The following is a 14,527-nucleotide window of genomic DNA, read 5'->3' as shown; positions in this document are numbered from 1 at the left end:
GAGCCGAAAGAACTAGTGGGATGGGGTATAATTTTCTGCAAAGCTAAACTGGTGGCGGGAGAGTGCCTAGGATTGCCAAACCACAATCGGAGGTGCTTCCAGACTGTGGTTATTTTTGGATGGCATTCAATCACACACTTGCCAACTCAGATTGTGCAATTATTATAGTTGGTTGGGAGGTCTTCAACAACAAATCCACTTCCCTCCCCAGAAATGGACTCTTCATGATATGGCAAGCGTTGTGAAAATGCACTGGAAAGTGTGAGATAGCACTTGCTTTGATGCAACATCATCTAACCTCTTCACAATCATACCAGGATGAATGCTAATTAAACTATCTGATCTCCCTGCAAACAGATCAGGTTGAATACTCAATAAACAGATCATCCAGAAGCACTTCTGTAGAGCATCGATACACCCTTTGTTGTTGTTGTTTAGTCGTTTAGTCGAGTCTGACTCTTCGTGACCCCATGGACCAGAGCACGCCAGGCACTCCTGTCTTCCACTGCCTCCTGCAGTTTGGTCAAACTCATGCTGGTAGCTTCGAGAACACTGTCCAACCATCTCGACCTCTGTCATCCGCTTCTCCTTGTGCCCTCCATCTTTCCCAAAATCAGGGTCTTTTCCAGGGAGTCTTCTCTTCTCATGAGGTGGCCAAAGTATTGGAGTGTCGGCTTCAGGATCTGTCCTTCCAGTGAGCACTCAGGGCTGATTTCCTTCAGAATGGATAGGTTTGATCTTCTTGCAGTCCATGGGACTCTCAAGAGTCTTCTCCAGCACCATAATTCAAAAGCATCAATTCTTCGGCGATCAACCTTCTTTATGGTCCAGCTCTCACTTCCATACATCACTACTGGGAATACCATAACTTTATACGGACCTTTGCTGAAAGGTGGGGTAGCCATTGCTTCTACCATTCCACTCTTCCCTCCAAACCCTTTGTCCCCTCTCTCAATAGATGCTGAACAAAACAAGAGTCCTGCTTCTTCCAGTAGGTAGGAATGGGATTTTTGTGTGAATAGATCATGGGAGATCCAAGGTGAGAGAAGCCCTAGCTGGGCTCCACCAACAATTGCTGCTCCAGAGTATTGACTGTCCCATGGATGGTTCCAACTGCCTGTCCTGACCATCAGAAAATATGTGTTTTCTCTCTCTCTTTCCAGCCGTGCGAAATCTAACATACTCTCCTAGAAGAAAAATGCTGATGCCAGATGTAACCTTGTTTCAGAAAATTTTAAAAGTGACAATGCCTAGAAAAATCTCAGAGCTGATTAGGATACCTTTTTGATTCCAGCGCAGAGATACCAAAGACAAAAAACACACACAGTATGTTGTCAGCATAAATGAATGTGCATGCACTCAAATTTACATTTTTCTCAGCAACGTGCTGCTCCCTTGTCTTTGGAGATAAGTTTAAGGATACATCCCCAAACGTGCACGTTGTAGTGTTTTCTCATCCAGGAAAGAATGTGGTGGGTGTTACTGCAGGAGGTTCTGTGTGCATGCATGTGTATGCTCTGCTTGAATCGTCCAGCTGTGCATGAGACTGTTGGCATGGTAAAACATGACTTATGGGTCAGATATGCGCCCCCAAATTTCTTAATCCCGCTTATTAACCTTCAGTTTCTGAACCGACACAGGTGGTTCTCCCTCCCCCCTCCAAAGAAATTGTGAAAATAATAGTATTTCCTCTAAAGATCTGTGGGCTTCAATTACTCTGCGAATAGGTTTTTCGCTGTTTCTTGGCTAAAGGAAGGAAAACGATTGCTAATTTAAAAAATCTGGCAGCATTTACAATTATTTTGGAAACAAAAGTTAATGAAATTAGGCAAATGAAATGATTAACATTAAGAGAGCAAGAGAGAAGGCGCATGCCACAGAACTCCCCCCTCCCCTCCGTAGAATATTTTGTTAGCTCTAGGAACACATGCTGCATTTGACCAAATGTGATGTGCTATATCCTAATGATATTTTTGGCCACAGCAGAGGAGAGCCTGGGATGGGAAGGAGACAAGGAGTGTTGTCCTAGAAAATATAGCTCAGTCAGTAGAGCACGAGCCTCTTAATCTCCGTGTCATGGGTTTGAACCCCACATTGGGAAAAAGATTTCTGCATTGCAGAGGGTTGGACTAGATGACCCTCAGGGTCCCTTCCAACTTCACAATTCTGTGATTCTATGATTTCAAAATGCCACAGGCTCACTAGAAATAGAGCCTTTGAAATATGGTGATGTGGAAATCAAAAAAGCATAAAATAAATCTAGTCTTTTTCTTTAAAAAAAAACCATGAAAGGGGGGGGAGGAAAAAAGCCAAATGAGTTCTGAAATCTCAAAGGGCTGCAAATAATGATAGTTTATATTTTATTTATGCACACGGCTTCATTTTTATGAGACAGGTCAGATGGGAAGTACTGTCAACATGGTATTTATCAGCTAGAGGAGGAGAAAAAACTGCAGCTGCATGTTCCTGGCATCTGATCAAGGCTTGATGACCACATATTTCAACATACCTTTCAATTATGAACATGGCAGAAAGACCATTTGCTACACAAAAAGAAAACCCTGCAGCTCAGAGCCATAGCCTATTAAGTTTGCTTGATTACTGTAGCTGGCGATTTCTACAATTGCCACAACAGGGTAACAAAATCAGGCCAAGATAACATATGGCTTAATGGTTATTTACAAATAATAATAATAATAATAATAATAATAATAATAATAATAATAATAATAATAATAATAATAATAATAATATCAGCGCAGAGCATAGGGACCCCAGCTGGCCCTTCCAAATCCTATATATATATCCCCTGATATTGGTTTTTATCTGTTAACTAAGTACTGCCAAGAAGAGCTTGACCATATAATCTTATGGCTGATTTTATAGAAAGGGACTTAAACTTCTAGTCCAATCTTGTGGTTGTTAGTGTCTTTCTTTAATCCTTTCCTGTCCAATATGGTTTAAAAACAAATGTGCATAATGAACATATGTAAATGATTAATGGTTGTTTCCACTCTCTTCAGGAAAGGGCTATCTTCATGCTTAACTCCATAATAAGTTATTCTGAGCCATTAAGATGGCTTCCTTCTCCAAAGCAATCATAGACCTCAAATATAAAATCCAGGAAAGCAAGAATATTAATTCCTGCACCATCTGCTCATATGGCCAGACCAAGGGATTGGGGATCATTTCCTGTGGCCACATCTTGACATACCTGCATGCACTGATGATCCTTCTGAACCAGTTGCTTGGCAGGAATTGCACCCTGAGGAAGCTTCCTTCTTTGTAGGTCTACTTTACAAATGCTCGCTAGGCAAAAATTCACTTATCCGAACACAAGGAATGGGTATCCAAACCTTGCTATAAGGTAAAAGGTAAAGGGACCCCTGACCATTAGGTCCAGTCGTGACCGACTCTGGGGTTGCGGCACTCATCTCACTTTATTGGCTGAGGGAGCTGGCGTTCAGCTTCCGGGTCACGTGGCCAGCATGACTAAGCCGCTTCTGGTGAACCAGAGCAGCGCAGGGAAACGCCGTTTACCTTCCCGCTGGAGCGGTACCTATTTATCTACTTGCACTTTGACGTCCTTTTGAACTGCTAGGTGGGTAGGAGCAGGGACCGGAGCTTACCCCGTCGCGGGGATTCGAACCACCGACCTTCTGATCAGCAAGTCCTGGGCTCTGTGGTTTAACCCACAGCGCCACCCGTGTCCCTTAAACCTTGCTATATGCACCGCAAATTCAGATATTCCAACAGAGGGTGTTTAATTGATCTGCCTGTGGTTGAAGGTAGCACAACTATGAACCTTCTCTGCTGGGCTTCTGAGCTCTGTTACCCTCCTGGGTAATTTTCAGTTCTATGATCCCATTAATTAGGAACCTCTGAAAGAGACAAACCCTGTGTTTAATGGTTCCTTTTACGCTATTTCAACACAACTTGTGAATGTTTCTTCAACCAAAATGCTTTTATTTTTAACAACTGCTGCTTCACTTGACTTTCTTTTCTCCTGCAAAGCAGGTGCATGCCTGGTTAATATAGCTGGTGCACGCCACATCCATGACCTTTTTGTGCCTCCGTCAAACCACCTGGAAAAACTGGGTAATGTTTTTGCATTTTAAGTGTCTGGTTAATTAGCATCCACATGCAGTAAAGTCTGGCTAAAAGGGGCTAATGTCAAAGGAAACCTATCTGCCAGTGGGGTTGGGGAAGGAAAGTCCTGTAGAGACTGGTCATGAGAGTTCTCGTTCTTTGTAGTGGTCAGAGTTTCCTGGCCTAATTGCATTTTTCTAAGAAACAAAAATGTTGATCTTTCTCTTAACTGGCTTAGAGTTGCTTTTACTTTACATTTTGTACTTGGGCACAGATAGCCAAATAAAATATCATATGCATAATAAGTCAGTTTTGAAGTGCACACCTGTGTAGAAAAGACTACTTTCCACCTTTAAAACATGCACAAAGGTCACATGGGAAAGGATTGGAAGTACTTTAAAACAAACTCTTTATTTTTAGAGGGGGGTTTTGGCTACATTTTAAAATTTAAAAAAATAACACAATCCCTCTTACATGGCATGCAGTTTAGAACAACAGAGTATATAAATTAACAAATAAACATCAAGGAAAGAAGTAAAAGAAGCAATTGCTGCAAATATACATGTTTCTAAGCATCCTTGTACATTAGTGAAAAAGTAACTTAAGATGTTGACCCAAATCTTTTCCTGGGAAGCTGAAACAGTCTTTAGAACAGGGGTGGGAAATCTGTGGTCCTCCAGGTGTTGTTGGACTACAACCCCCATCATTCCTGACTACTTGGGGCTGATGGGAACTGGATTCAAACAACATCTAGACTCCACAGACTCCTTTAGGGAAAAAAGCTAAACCACAGAATAAGAGTTTGTTTCATATCATAAAATTTATTCTTTGTCCATTTAGTGATTAAGAAACTTCCGTGTACTTCGAATGATGCTGCCCCTAATCTGTGTTCTGTTTATTTCTTGGCCTATCTTATTTAATTGTTCAAATAACTGTCAACATTTCAAGAGGAAGTTCTGTTTTGAAGTGAGCCAATGTTACGTTTCGCAACTGAAACTGAAAAAAGGCAAAGATCAGGATTTTACACTGACTGCTATAGACTTAATGCTCTATTAACATTTTTATACCTGATTAACGTAGTCAAAGGCAAGCCCACACAATTATTCCCTCTTTTAAAAACCTATGCTAAATAGATGTGAGAGTAAAAACATTGTTTTAATTTATTAAAGCAAGGTATTATAGAGTACCACCGAACACAAACCAACAGTTCTAGGAACCAAGTCAGTGATGTTTTCAAGCCTTGGGAGAAGGAAGCCATGGAAACTCAGAGTTTGCCTTACCAAATTCTACCCTAGAAACTTCATAATCCAAACTCTGGAAGAAGAAAAGACTATGACAGAGTCTAGCAGTCAACTCCATTAACTATGAGCCTCCAAATGTGGTTCATAGTGGAACTTTACTGTCCTATGTCTCTTTGACTGCTGTAGCTTATGGTGAGATTTTTGAGACAAAAATCCTCTCATGTGCCTCAGTTGTTTAAAGCAAATGCTGTTATAAAATATATAAAAGATAAGCAAATATGGCAGCCAAACATAAAATAATCTGAGGCTTATTTAAATTGTCATCACAAGTTCCCTAAAGAAGAAGGTTTAAACCAATTTCCTAAATGCTCCCAATAAGGTTTCCAAACAGGTTTCCCTATAGCAGAAATTCCACATGTTGAAGCCATCCTTCTCCTCACAGCCTCATAACTGACTCAATTCATATTTCATGTTGGATTTTATGGTGGCGGTATTAACGAAAATAAACAGCCTCATGAGGAGAACACAGCTTGCAACTAGAAAGGTGTAGCCTTAACTTGAATTGTTCAAAAAGCAGCGCTTATATTACAGCTCACAATGTCTCTTGAAGTAACCTTCTTTAGCAAGCATTTGAAAGAAAGCACACAAGAGCTGCCCTATTTCCCTCGACTGAGAGCACCAAGATTTGAAAAAGAAAACAAAATTCTTCATGCTTTCTTCTTGTCAACACTACGATCTGCCTGTGGCTGAGTCTCAGATTCCTAATCAGCTCTCACAGCCTAACACCAGTACAAAAGTTTTCACTTATTGTTTGGCAGCGGCTAAGCTCACCAAAGGACCTGCAATGAGTAAGAAAGTGCTCACCAGAAAAAGCCGATGTCTGCTGCGTTAAAAGAGTAAGTGTTACATTCACTAATCTTTGGTGTTGACAGAGAAAAGTCTAGGAGCAGATGCTTTTCAAAAGGTTATTGTCCTCTTAGTCCATACTAAGATTTAGCAAGTTATTTTTATATTGTTTTAAGAGACTGCCTGTTATTACCAATGTGGAAAAATAGCTTGCCCGAAGTCATTTTTCAAGCCAACAAATCATGGTGGTAAGAGGAATATTTCATGCCCTGGAGGTATGTTTGAAAATGATAGAGGTTATGAAACAATCTTATAAATATCTCTGAAACAAGGTGGCAATGTGGTGTACACTCAGGCCCTGATTGATGTGTGACGTGGCCTACTGTACCTGTGCAAGTGTTCATCACAATAATGTCAGGTCCAAATGCCGATATGAACCTATATATGACTGGGAGTGGCCGCCGAGACCATATAACACCGCTCCTGAAAGACCTACATTGGCTCCCAGTACGTTTCCGAGCACAATTCAAAGTGTTGGTGTTGACCTTTAAAGCCCAAAACGGCCTCGGTGCAGTATACCTGAAGGAGCATCTCCACCCCCATCGTTCAGCCTGGACACTGAGGTCCAGCGCCGAGGGCCTTCTGGCGGTTCCCTCACTGCGAGAAGTGAAGTTACAGGGAACCAGGCAGAGGGCCTTCTCAGTAGTGGCACTAGCCCTGTGGAATGCCCTCCCACCAGATGTCAAGGAAATAAACAACTATCTGATTTTTATAAGACATCTGAAGGCAACCCTGTTTAGAGAAGTTTTGAATGTTTGATGTTCTATCGTGTTTTTAATATTCTGTGGGGAGCCGCTCAGCGTGGCTGGGGAAACCCAGCCAGATGGGCGGGGTATTATTATTATTATTATTATTATTATTATTATTATTATTATTACATTAACATGCCAGCATTAACAAACAAAGGAAGCTTTCTTATACCAAGTCACACCATTGGTCCATCTAACTCAGTACTGTCTACCCTGCCTGGAAGTGTCTCTCAAGGGTTCCAGACATGAAACACTTCTAGCCCTACTTACAGGTGATGGGGATCGAACCTGAGATCATCTGTTTGCAAAGCAGTTGCTTCTCACTGACCTATGTGGGCATGCCAGTGATATACAAATGCTACTTGTGTAAAAATAACACAAATAGAAAGTGCATTCATATGTTACAGGACATGCATGGAACATTTACACAGGTAAGTACTTTTCCTGTGGTCCATATCCCATATAAATTAGGTCTCAGTGTGACAAACTACTTATTTCTTTAGGAGCTGGTTAGACAACTGTAATACCAACCCCTCACAAAAGCACACTTTCTTGTTAAGCCTATAAACACTACAAGCAGGTTCAGATGAAACAGGAAACTCTAGTTTTCCAGTGCAATAACCCAGAACAAGAAGCAGAATTCTGCGCACCCCATACTCTCTTCCATTCACATGCAAGCAAGGTGGAAATGGAAAGCTTTCCACCTTTAAATGGACCAGTGTTGCCCATCATATCAGAAACTTGGGAACTGTGGTTTGTTGAATCCCCAGTTGTTCTCACATGCCACTGTTTGAAGTAACCACTGTTCACTGAGGTTGGATGCCACATGGCTCATTTAAAATTGAAAGAAGAAGCTTTCCTTCTTTTACTTGAGGGCATGAAAGGGGAGGAGAGGGAATTGCAATGCGTGAAAGTCTAAGCTACAGTATTCTCAATAAATGGCTACTTAAACACCCACAGTGAAGGAGAGTTCACCAGCATCCTAGATCATTGGTTCCATTGTGAAACTGATCCTTCCAGAGGTGGCATGGTGCTTTTTCCAGTTTCAGGAAATAATGTTTTGATAGTCCAAAGGATGTGCTGCTAATCGCCTGGAAGCAGTCACTATTGCTCCTGGACATGAAGGAAAATGGCTCAGAACTAAGTCTAAATGTTAGGGAACTTTTTTTAAGGGACAGGTTATTTTTTATTTTTAAGCAGACCTAATATTAATGAATTAAGGAAAACATGTCTTCTATGTAAAGTAAATGAAACAAAAATTTATCATTATCTTTCTTGCACTAAAACTCAAAAAAAAAAAGGTTTTTATGTTTCCTACCTACCATACACGAGCTTTCCCATTGTGTCAGCTTTACCTCATGCACCTGTACTGCATAAAACTTGCCATTCAATAACAGTTAATGAAATAAGATCAGTTTCGTGGTTACTTAGGAAATATTCTAAACACTTCAACCCCAGTCACATAAAAACTTAGACACATGCTAAATTTGACATTCCAGGAGTTACATACTCAGCTGGTGAAGAAAAACACTAATTGACACAAAAGGGCCTAGTATTGTTTTTCCAGCATGCTGCAAATTCACAGATCACCCCACATTGACAAGAGATTCTAGCCATTGGTGGTTTTGCCTTAGAAGAAAACACTTCAGCTTGGTCAAGTCAGGGCACCTGACCTTCCCAGATCCCCAAACACTCTTAAGCCCATTTCCTCCCCCAAAAGCTGCCTCTAAGGAAGATGATGTTCTGAAAATATTGTTTTATGTATTTTGTAGTTTGTTTGTCACAGCACTGAATGGAAGATGGCAGGATCCCCAAGTTCAGTGGAGAGTTGGCTTCAAGCACTAGGCCTGTAGGCAGACCAACTCTGCATTACAAAATTGTCTGCAAACATGACATGAAGGCTGGCAACATTAACCCCGCTGTGTGGAAATCCCTTGCAGACGACCACAATGCCTGGAGACAGGTCATATATCCACAACAGTGATCAGAGGAGGAATGACTACTGGGAGAAGTGCAGAAAGAAGAAATATCATGTGCAGCAAAACCTGACACATTCATCTCCCTTCTTGGTCTCCACAGCCACAGCTGACGCTGTAACCCTCCAATGGTTTGACTTTACCTTCAAAGGTGTACTCTTCCATTGTCTTGCGAGAGGGACGGATGCCACCATAAACTTGTTATTTATTGTTTAGATGTATATTTTGTTTATCTTGATCATAATTTTGATATTATCCGTTACTCTGAGTTTCCTTTCAAAGGTTACAAATATTGCATGAAACGAAACAATGATATTAAAATAAGTTATTGTTTTAAAAACTTTTTTCAAGTAGATCATAAATAAAACAATTGTGTTTGTCCTTACCCTTCTGTCCGGAATATGGTCCTAAAGCTGTCTCCCAGGCTCTTGTATCTGGTTGGATCAGTGTTTCCTCTTTGAATTTGGAACCTATAAAAAGTAGTCCATGATAGGACAAAAGCAATAGAAGGGTTTAAAAAGACAAATTTGACTTCAAAGATTCCACCCAAACTCTTCTTCAACATTCTCATATGTAACTATTTTTTATTTACACCAGCTTTTAAACTGGCAGAGTTTTCTGAAATAACCATTATTCCCATTATGCAGAATGAACTGTGAAACCATAAATGTTTCTTGTCACTCTGATCACATGATATCCCTCTTTAAATCCCCATATGGGCTTCCTGTCCAGTCTTGGATCCAACACAAACCGATTGTCCTTACCTTCAAAGCCCCCCATAATCTTGTAGCACCCCATATCTTTCCTAGTGTTATCTGTTGATAAACTGATAAATCTCTGTGTCTGTCACTCTTCCAACTCCACTACTCTCAGCCATCTAAAGGTCTTCTGCTCCCTCAGATGATTCTGCTCTTCATTCTTTGCTGTCGTATAACACTTGAAAATGCCTCACAGAACATCTATATGCTTTCTTCAAATTGCTTTAAAAGACCCACCTTTTCCATGAAGCCTTTGGCATAATGCCCTAATGAGAGTCTAATCAACTCTGGTAATGCCTCTCACTTGTCTGGATGGAGGACCGAGAGTGGTGTGTGTGTGTTTAGAAATTAGCCTATGGGGAGCGGGTGGCACTGTGGTCTAAACCATTGAGCCTCTTGGGCTTGCTGATCAGAAGGTTGGCGGTTCGAATCCACACAACGGGGTGAGCTCCCATTGCTCTGTCCCACTTTCTGCCAACATAGCAGTTTGAAAGCACACCAGTGCAAGTAGACAAATAGGTACTGCTCCGGCGGGAAGGTAAACGGCGTTTCTGTGCACTCTGGTTTCCATCACGGTGTTCCGTTGCGCCAGAAGTGGTTTAGTCATGCTGGCCACATGACCCAGAAAGCTGTCTATGGACAAACGCTGGCTCCCTCAGCCTGAAGCAAGATGAGCACCGCAATCCCATAGTAGCATTTGTCTTGACTTAACTGTCCAGGGGTCCTTTACCTTTAACCTTAGAAATTAGCCTACTCTACAAATGTTAAATTTATGTTCCTTGCTCTGCCCAATTTTGCCTCTGGCCCCACTAATCAATGGAATGTGGACCACAGAAGGTTGCTCTATGAGACCCTTGAACTGAAACAGGCCCCCTACACTCCCCATGGTGATGTGTACTTTACTTCCTTCAACATTTGGAAAGCCAGCCCTGTTGCATTTGGGATCCCTCCTGTGCTTTCTGCTGAGTGGCGCCCTGGGCTTCTGCCCCCAAGTCCTACGCTGAAGGCACCACTGTACTCACTCCATATAACTGTCAGGCTGCTGGTAGTGCGTGAGGCAGGAAATATACAGCTTGATGAGTTTTCCCAAGTTTAAGCTGCTACTCAACTCAATGAACATGGGATTTGCTTCAGCAACCTATTATCTTTCAATTCTACCACATTAAGGTTCATTGATCTCCATTATTTCTACCCATGTGTAGATTACATTTATCTCCATAGCATAATCTAAAGTACACACCAATCTGCACACAGAGACTATCTTGTTCTCTTCTGTGTTAGGGAAAGGTCTGCAAGCAGTGCTGCTGTATTTTACTTGACGCTTCCAGAGTGTGAGAAGATAACATAACAATTCCTTTAGGAATTTGCAAAAGACTGGAACATTTTAAGGAACTCTTTCTCAACATCTGTGATGAAAATTGATTTTTAATAGTGTTTAATTTATTCTTTAGTCATAGGTAGTTTTTTTCAAAGAAAAAATTAATGGCCACGAATGAGGAAACATTAGGTAATTAAAAGTACGGTACCATACAGTACATTTCAACAGGTGAGATTTGCAGTGCAAACCTCTGCAAGTCTACTCAGAAGAAAGCCCCACAGAACTCAATGGGACTTAAGGTAAAGGTAAAGGTACCCCTGCCTGTACGGGCCAGTCGTGTCCGACTCTAGGGTTGTGCGCTCATCTCACTCTAGAGGCCGGGAGCCAGCGCTGTCCGCAGACACTTCCGGGTCACGTGGCCAGTGTGACATCGCTGCTCTGGCGAGCCAGAGCCGCACACGGAACGCCGTTTACCTTCCCGCTAGTAAGCGGTCCCTATTTATCTACTTGCACTTAGGGGTACTTTTGAACTGCTAGGTGGGCAGGCGCTGGGACCGAACAACGGGAGCGCACCCCGGCGCGGGGATTCGAACCGCTGACCTTTCGATCGGCAAGCCCTAGGCGCTGAGGCTTTTACCCACAGCGCCACCCGCGTCCCTTAATGGGACTTACTTCAAGGTAAATATGTATAGAACAGGAGCCCTACTGAAAGTAATGGGCCTTAAAGGTACATAATTTGGGCTGGATGGTGTCTACTGTTTCCAAAGTAGTTTTTTTTAATGTGACCATTTTCCAAGCTCCGAGAGAGAAATTTCCTGATGATGTAATGAAAATACATTGGGCAATTATGAAAGGAAGTCCACACCTCTTTTGAGTGCACTTATGTTGGGGCTTTCTATAGTCCCAATAAAAGTAGTTCTGGCACATTCGAAATGGTTGTCTGGGGTAACTTCTTTTATTAGCCCAAAAAAAACAACTGTTGCCAAGTTGGCAGAGCAGCAAGCACTCTTCAACAGCTTTACACTCCAGTAAGACCCGGTGCATAACTTTTCTTGTTTCAAAGAGCCCTTGGGAAGGTTAAGTCTCAAATCTTCCAGTGGCATTAGATAAAGTTCAATAAATAACAGAAGGCCAAATAATTGGTGCATTTTTAAATTGGGTGACAGAAAAGCGCACCTGGTGGGAATCTCTACCATGTAGTATTAAAATATGTATGTATTAATTTGTCAGTTTAATGATAGCTTACATCATTAAAAGGAATGCACATTGAATTGTGTATAGATGAAGCTTTTTTGAAAGCTTAATTATCTTATAAAAGAAAGCAGGCGAGCAGTTCACTGCTTAAATTTCCGGGTGATGCAAACATTCTTTAAAATTTATCCAAAAGAAGTTGCAGGACAAAAAAAAAGGCAGAAATCTAGATAACTTGGTTGAGATGCCCAGCACAGATGTGTGAAAAGAGGTTGACTTTGGCTGTCAACACAAACTATTTACAGGTGTTCAGTACAGTGGTACCTCTGGTTACGTACTTAATTCATTCCGGAGGTCTGTTCTTAACCTGAAACTGTTCTTAACCTGAAGCACCACTTTAGCTAATGGGGCCTCCCACTGCTGCCACCGCACGATTTCTGTTCTCATCCTGAAGCAAAGTTCTTAACCTGAAGTACTATTTCTGGGTTAGCGGAGTCTGTAAGCTGAAGCATATGTAACCTGAAGCATATGTAACCTGAGGTACCACTGTATTCATGTGCTGTTCAGTATTAGGGGCACAACAAGCTTTAACCCAAGCCCTGTGCCTTCTTGAATGTCTGTAGATGACAAACCACATGCGTGTGAGGAGGGCCTTCTGCAAATTTTTAAATGAATGCACATAGGCCAGGATGGAGCTTGTATCTTATGTGCATAGGATAGAGCAAAAATACTCCAGGCACGCCATTTTGAATGTTATAGAAGGGCCCTACACGCATGCACTCTTTTGGAGCCTCGACAGACTTTTGGATAAATGTGCCTAGAACGAGTGGAGCTTGCTGCCATCCCACCACACATAGTATCCATGGAAACCAAATGTCTGAAAAGGATTGTAGTTGCTCTCAAATATCCCTCAGGAGCCTTGTCAACACACAAACAATTAAATGGATAGCTTAGTTGATAGAGCATGAGAGTCTTAATCTCAGGGTCATGGGGTTCAGCCTCATGTTGGGCAAAAAGGTTCCTGCATTGCAGGATGAAGGATTAGATGACCCTCATGGTTGCTTCCAGCTCTATGAGTCTGTGATTTCACACTGCAGGTGGGAGATGCCATTTTTTAACGTTTCCATTTGCTAAAATCTTCTTGCGTGTATAGTAGTAGCAGTAGTAATTTATTATTTATACCCTGTCACTTTGGGCAGCTCCCAACAGAATATTAAAAACACGATAAAACATCAAACATTAAAATCTTCCCTGTACAGGGCTGCCTTCAGATGCCTTCTAAAAGTGAGATAATTGACATCTGATGGAAGGGTTTCCACAGGGTGGACGCCACTACCTAGAAGACCCTCTGCCTGGTTCCTGAAGGAACTGCCAGAAGGCCCTCAGAGCTGATTCAGGGTCCAGACTGAACGATGGGGGTGGGGATGCTCATTCAGGTAAACAGGGCCAAGGCTGTTTAGGGCTTTAAAGGTCAGCACCAACACTTTGAATTGTGCTCGGAAACGTATTGGGAGCCAGTGTAGGTCTTTCAAGACCGGTGTTATATGGTCTCTGCGGCCGCTCCCAGTCACCAGTCTAACTGCCACATTCTGAATTAGTTGTAGTTTCCAGGTCACCTTCAAAGCTAGCCCCATGTAGAGCACATTGCAGTAGCCTAAGCGGGAGATAACCAGAGCATGAACTACTCTGGCAAGACAGTTTGCAGGCAGGTAGGGTCTCAGCCTGCGTACCAGATGGAGCTGGTAGACAGCTGCCCTGGACACATAATTGACCTGTGCCTCCATGGACAGCTGTGAATCCAAAATGACTCCCAGGCTGCGCACCTTAAGGGGCACAGTTACCCCATTCAGGACCAGGGAGTCCCCCATGCCTATCCACCCCCCAAAAAACACACAGGGGTTCTCTGTTTTCTAGCATATCCTGTTCTTTTATGCTACAATGTGTTGTTTTTTTGCTTTTTAGTGTAGGAAGCATTCATAAATATGAGTCCACACCTGAAGTCTGAAATGGTAACATATATTCTACTACCTCTGGACTCTACCACCTACCTCATCTTGCTGTAGACTAGGTTTAGTCTACACTGAGATGAAGAAGAAGGAGAGATGGCAAGATTAAAAGAAGAGTTTTATTGTGCAGGGAAGGCTAGTAATTGTGGCTAGGATATAGAAAGGGCTCTTTCTCTGGTAGTCTCAGTGATGTTATCCTTCTTTGTTATCACACATCTTCATCAAAAGTAGCTCTTTCCATGAAGAATTCTACTGCAGATAATGTAGTTCAAGAGTCTACTCGTCCTAATAGT

General features: G+C 42.0%; 1 protein-coding gene and 1 long non-coding RNA gene across 10 annotated transcripts in view; one reads left to right on the top strand and one right to left on the bottom strand.

The window, feature by feature from the left end:
- LOC308596168 overlaps positions 1-9,251 on the top strand; it is a 435,220-nt gene extending 425,969 nt beyond the window's left edge. The window contains exons 1-4 of one of the 5 annotated variants that reach the window (XR_014012377.1): positions 3,212-3,285; positions 4,015-4,098; positions 5,259-6,226; positions 8,758-9,251. This is a non-coding gene — a long non-coding RNA (uncharacterized lncRNA). Of the gene's footprint in view, positions 1-3,211; positions 3,368-4,014; positions 4,099-5,258; positions 6,227-8,757 lie in introns of those variants that run through there. The other 4 variants (XR_014012378.1, XR_014012379.1, XR_014012375.1 and 1 more) reach the window with 4 other exon arrangements.
- SLC25A21 (solute carrier family 25 member 21) overlaps positions 1-14,527 on the bottom strand; it is a 299,116-nt gene that overhangs the window by 83,078 nt on the left and 201,511 nt on the right. For 4 of the 5 annotated variants that reach the window (XM_081209998.1, XM_081209999.1, XM_081210002.1 and 1 more), the window contains one exon: positions 9,348-9,431. The exons of the other annotated variant lie outside the window; for it this stretch is intronic. In XM_081209998.1, coding sequence (XP_081066124.1) covers positions 9,348-9,431 — 84 coding nt within the window. The remainder of the gene's footprint in view (positions 1-9,347; positions 9,432-14,527) is intronic. 5 annotated transcript variants of the gene reach the window in all.

This window comes from Podarcis bocagei, assembly GCF_964188305.1.
Source record: "Podarcis bocagei genome assembly, chromosome: 1".
NCBI classification, from domain to species: domain Eukaryota; kingdom Metazoa; phylum Chordata; class Lepidosauria; order Squamata; family Lacertidae; genus Podarcis; species Podarcis bocagei.
The sequence above is the reverse complement of the archived record's forward strand: the minus strand, read 5'-3'. Positions and strand labels throughout refer to the sequence as shown.